General features: G+C 48.9%; 1 protein-coding gene across 1 annotated transcript; it reads right to left on the reverse strand.

Moving 5' to 3' along the window:
* Window positions 1-2,439: 2,439 nt before the first annotated feature.
* On the reverse strand, window positions 2,440-4,972 carry LOC147980912 (uncharacterized). The gene is made up of 3 exons (XM_087513671.1): window positions 4,349-4,972; window positions 3,981-4,249; window positions 2,440-3,437 (listed from the first exon to the last, which is right to left on the reverse strand). Exons 1-3 carry the CDS (start codon window positions 4,602-4,604, stop codon window positions 2,724-2,726), a joined length of 1,239 nt encoding a protein of 412 aa, XP_087369797.1. The 5' UTR covers window positions 4,605-4,972; the 3' UTR covers window positions 2,440-2,723.
* Window positions 4,973-5,181: the final 209 nt, after the last annotated feature.

A 5,181-nucleotide genomic window follows, 5' to 3' on the forward strand; every position in this document is an offset into this window, starting at 1 on the left:
AGCTAGCCCGCATGGCATCTTCCTAGACGAGATTTGTATACGTGTGGATTTTGTGTGGACAGGTCGATCGAGACGTGCGCAGTACGCACCGGGTTGAATTGATGGGAAAAAGCAGGTGCAAAAGTTCTTTAATTTTGAAAACTTAGTTTTTCCAACCTAAAAAATCTTGGTTTCTTTTTTTTTTTTGCGGGTGAATGTGAACCTGTCAATTTTATGCCGAGAAAATACACCGGGACATCACACAAATTAACGTTTTTTAAACTAAATTTATAAAATAACTGAAAGCGCCCCCCCCCCCCCCCCCCCGGTTGACATTGTGCCAGGTTTTACCCTATCATACCATTTTCTCCAAACCAAAAGGCTAAATACACTTGTTTATTGCATAAATAAATCCACTTGTTAGGAGAACGTGCTAGTACTTGCTAGGGGCATTACCGAATCATGTCAAATACCATCCAATTAAATTGAATTATATGAAACCGTGTTAATTTTGTCCAACAGATACTGCTTCACCACACTAGACCTCTGCCACGTAGAATAAACCGGCATCCAATTGGGGCATGAGTTATCGACCTATTCAGCTACCACGTCATCCTGACATGTATTGGTCATGACAGTTTGAGGAAAATAATACTTCCTCTGTTCCAAAATATAAGGTCTACTAGTTTTATTTAAGTCAACCATGTGTGAGTTTGACCAAGTATTTAGAAAAAGTATCAATATGTAAATATCACAAAAAGTATTTTCATATTTTATTTATTCTGGATTGAAGATGTTGATATTTTATTATATAATTTTGGGCAACACACAAAAATTTGACTTGCATGAAAACTGATGCACCTTATATTCTCGAATGGAAGGAGTAAGTATGAAAATCAACACAAGGTCACACTAAGGGCTAAAAATGTTGCAAGATATTCTAAATAGGTAAATGTTGTCACAAGGACAAAACTAGTGGGTATAAGCAGGAATTTACACCAAATTCCTACCGTGCCTCCACATTATGTTTGATCTTTTGTATTATACCCTTGAAAGTGGTTTTATTTAAATCATTCGTTTATTATTTTGTGCAAGGTATGAACTATGTATGATAGGCACATCAAGATTACTTTTTTTGTGATAAGCTGTCAAAACCACCCTAATCGCTTTCAATCAATTTACTTTGATTGGTGTTGACATTAACGTATATCACATGTTAGTCCAATATTTAGTATATCTGCATATGGGCAGAGGATGGACAATGTCAAGGCGGGAAGGTCCCCATAGTACATTTTTTAAGAGTATCGTTCTCCAATCATACAATAGTATTGCGTCGAATTGCAAAATAGCTATATATTACCCTACGTGGATCTCGCAAACCCTATTGCCGTATATATAGACATGGACATAACTATGGGAGGGATATAAGGCCCTCCCTTGGTACAAGAATTGCAGTTATATGTAGCTGTTCGTGCTTGTTCAAGGATTTTAGTTTTCATGTGGTGCTTTATATCAACTGATTAAGAAAATCGTGGGCTCGCAAAATCTTAGTGATAGTGTAAGAACATCCTCCCTCGTTGCGCTGTACACATGTCGACATATGGGTACACACTATATATACAGCATCAGCATGGGTCGACGCATATGGACATGTTATCACACTAGTCATGAGTACCACTTCAGATGCACAACTTCATTACCCAAACTGAAAAGTAGTTCTCGTGAGCACCTACATACATAACATAACAAGAGGAAGAGAATCTAAAAGTACCAAGAGTCCAAGACCAGCAATATATATTTCAGAAGCAGCTTTGCTCCCTACGAGTATAGACTGTCCTATCCAAGGTATCGATTTCATCTCATGCACGGGCCAAGTAGCTAGGTAGACAGGAGGTATCTTATCTCCCACACCAATTTGGCGGTGCATTTCACCTCCCTTTCCATCCCCACACACATCTGCGAGGCCCAAACTGGGACGACACCGCCTGGCCGTACGTACCATCCACCGGTGAGTGTGTGAGTGAGTCCATGACACGCTCTGACAAGCAAGCTAATCCAATAATCCATGATAGCACTAACAAAAATCCAACAAACCATGGCAAGAGAACACAGTGCTCCGACTGTATATGCAGAGAGCATGCAGAGAGAGGGAGAAGAGAGAAAAGACAAATGTTGCGCTCACATGATTGCAGCAGGCCAGTATAATCCTCACATCCATCTCTGACACGGTCCTGTAGTACACCCCGACAGCACCCCCGGCCTGCAAGTTCTCACTCTCTCCTAATCATTCCGATGAGGCAATCTCTGCCATGGTCATCGCCCAATCATGCAGCTGGCGGCATGGCATTATTTTATGTGTCCTAAGTCAGACAGTTAAAAACGAGGCACTTTTCACTAGACACATGCAAGTACATGCGCCCATCCAGGTCCTACATTGTCAGTAAGTAACACATGCATGTGTATCTTGTCAAATCGACGAGGTTATTATATGGAACTCATCAGGAATTACAAATTATCTATCCTGAATTCTTGATGATACCTGAGAAGATGGGGTGATCTATATATGGACTGGCCAAGAATGCTATAATGGTCTAATTGTTCGTTTACTCGGAAGAATAATAACTGTGGAGAGAGAGAGAGAGAGAGAGAGAGAGAGGTGTACAAGAGGTGGAGTGGTACCAATTGCACAGCTAGCCATGCACGGGTGCATGCACTGTTGCCGCGCACGCGCTTCCCTTGATCCGTCACTTGAAGCCGGCGCCACCGTAATCTCTGCCCGCCGCCGCGTCGGGGATCGGGTTCCAGTCCCAGATCTTGTCGGAGATGGCGGCCAGCGACATCGGCAGCGTCCCCAGCGGCGTAATTGGCTGCGACGGCGGCGCCGGCAGGGGAACGACGAAGTGGTCGTGGTGGCCGCCGGACGACGCGGGGCTGTGGTAGGACGGCAGCTGGGCGGCGCCGTGGCCCACCAGCGTGCTCAGCTCGTCGATGGCCGCGGCGGAGGCAACGCCCATGGAGGCCGCGTTCACCAGGTTGAGCAGCGAGTACGTGGAAGCGAAGGTGTTTGTGCTCTTGGAGTACTGCTGGTAAAGCAAAGCCGCGGCTCCCTCCTGCTGATGATGTTCGCCGGCCGCCGCGGTCGACTGTAGGTATCCTAATGAGCCACCTGAGGGCTTGACGGCGGCTGCTAGCTGCTGCCTTGGAGCCGCCGGCCTGTGCGTTTGGGCGTGATCGGTCATGGGCGCCGGCGGCGACGTGCACTCGCCTGCTTGTAGAAGTTGGAGCTTGGATGGAGTCGGCGGCGGCGTGGGCGTGGACGTCGACGATGACCCTTGTCTGTTGTCCTGTCGTGCCTCAGCGCCACGGCGGGAGGGCATCGTCGACCGCGCCGAGGAGGGGTGGCCACGGCCGTCGTCGATGCCGGTGCGCTTGTAGACGCGGCAGAGAGAGATTTCTGTCTGCAAATTCATGGACGTAACACGTGAGGATCGATCGCACAAGGAAATGTCGCATGCGAAGAATTGAGGACGATGTCTGCTCTCTAGTTAAAATTCAATTGTAAACTTGACTACAATTGATTCCGGTCAAAAAGATTGAGGAATCTAGGATGGAATTCTAGGTTCTTCATAGCCATATGTTCAAGATGCTAGCTAGTATAGATATACAATCGAGTGCGTATAGGTTGTTCATGACAAGAACACCAGGGTGCAAGTATGTAAGATGAAGAAGATTGAAGCCCTAGCTAGCTGATTACTTGTAGATCTGAAACCGCGTATATATGCACAAGAAGTACAATAAAGGCAAAATTAGATGCCCCAAAATTGGCACCCAACATCAAAGAACTAGTAGTAGTACAGGACTACAGGCGCAGCACAAACCCTAGTTCATGTCTTCTAATGAAATTACCTGCAGATTAATCATTCCGGCCGGCCGTTTCTTGCGCAGATGGATAGATCAGGAGGAGAATTTCTAGGAGATGCTATAATATAGCTAGGATATACCTTGTGGTATCGGTCGGTGTCGGCGGTGGGGAGGCGGTACTCGTTCATGATCCAGCTGCTGCGGACGCCCTTGGGCGCCTTGCCGGAGTAGAAGACGAGCGTCTTCTTGAGCCCGATGGAGCGGTTGTTCTCCGCCCGGATCATCCTGTCCGCCCCCGTCGCCTTCCAGTACCCCGACGCCGTCACCCGGTTGGGCCTGTCCCCGTTCCGGTACTTGCGGTCCCTCGGCACGTAGAAGAACCACTCCTTCTCCCCAATCGCCGCCAGCGCTGCAGTCGCCGGTCAGCCACACACACACGCATGAGAAATTCAGCACAGAGATCTGAATTCTGAAAACGGCAATTGAATTGAGTGATTGTGTTCCAGACCTGGGAGCTCCCAGGGGTCGTAGCGGTAGAGGTCGAGGAAGGTGATGAGCTCGACATTGAAGCGCTTGCCCTCCACCTTGCGGCGGAGGTAGAACTCGATGAGCTCCTCCTCCGTCGGGTGGAACCGGAACCCCGGCATGACCAGGTCGTCCTCGTGCGCGTCCCGGCCGCCGCCCTCCTTGATACTCCCCACGCCAGCTCCTCCCGCCGCCGCCGCGGCGGCGCCATGGCCGCCGCCCTCGTGTCTACTGCTCATGCCTCCTCCCCAATTCGCATAGGTTGCTAGCTAGCTAGGGGCTAGGGCAGCTGGGTGTTAGCTAGGCAGCTAGCTAGGTGAGCACGAGAGCAAGTTAAGTGGCCAGCTGCTTCCTCTCCTGAAAAGGAGCTCGGCCCGGCCGGGGTGCGCGTATGCAAGTGGAGAATCGTTCGAGAAGGAAGGGATAAGATTAGTGTTTGGGCCAATATATATATCGATGAGAAAGCACAAGGATTAGTCGATCGTGGGATACATCCAGTATCTTTACCTAGCGTGAGTATTAACTGGGCGGCTGCTACTGGTCGCTCTAACCACTACTCTACGCTGGCTAGAATGCCTACGCGCGCACAGTGGAGTGGCAATGGCGATATGTGAGCGAGCCCTGACGCATCACACACGGGAGGCGGGAGGTGGAAAGCGACGGAGGAGCTGAGTTAAATAGGGGGAAAAGGACGCCTCAGGAAGAGTACAGCCATGGGCGGTTGCCCGCTTGCAACCCTGTGATTGTGCCCCGGTGAGGTGAGTGATAGATATGGAGTGCGTCTGCATTCTTTGCATTGATTAATGCGGTGGCATT

Source organism: Triticum urartu, chromosome 3A (genome assembly GCF_056163025.1).
Source record: "Triticum urartu cultivar PI428250 chromosome 3A, HENAU_Tu73, whole genome shotgun sequence".
In the NCBI taxonomy this organism is placed as follows: Eukaryota; Viridiplantae; Streptophyta; class Magnoliopsida; order Poales; family Poaceae; genus Triticum; species Triticum urartu.

Coding starts and splice junctions, on each gene's coding strand:
- LOC147980912 (XM_087513671.1), bottom strand. CDS start 4,604: ATGAGCAGTAGACACGAGGGCGGCGGCCATGGCGCCGCCGCGGCGGCG. Junction 4,250..4,348: donor CGACCCCTGGGAGCTCCCAG/GTCTGGAACACA, acceptor CGGCGACTGCAG/CGCTGGCGGCGATTGGGGAG. Junction 3,438..3,980: donor ACACCGACCGATACCACAAG/GTATATCCTAGC, acceptor ATGAATTTGCAG/ACAGAAATCTCTCTCTGCCG.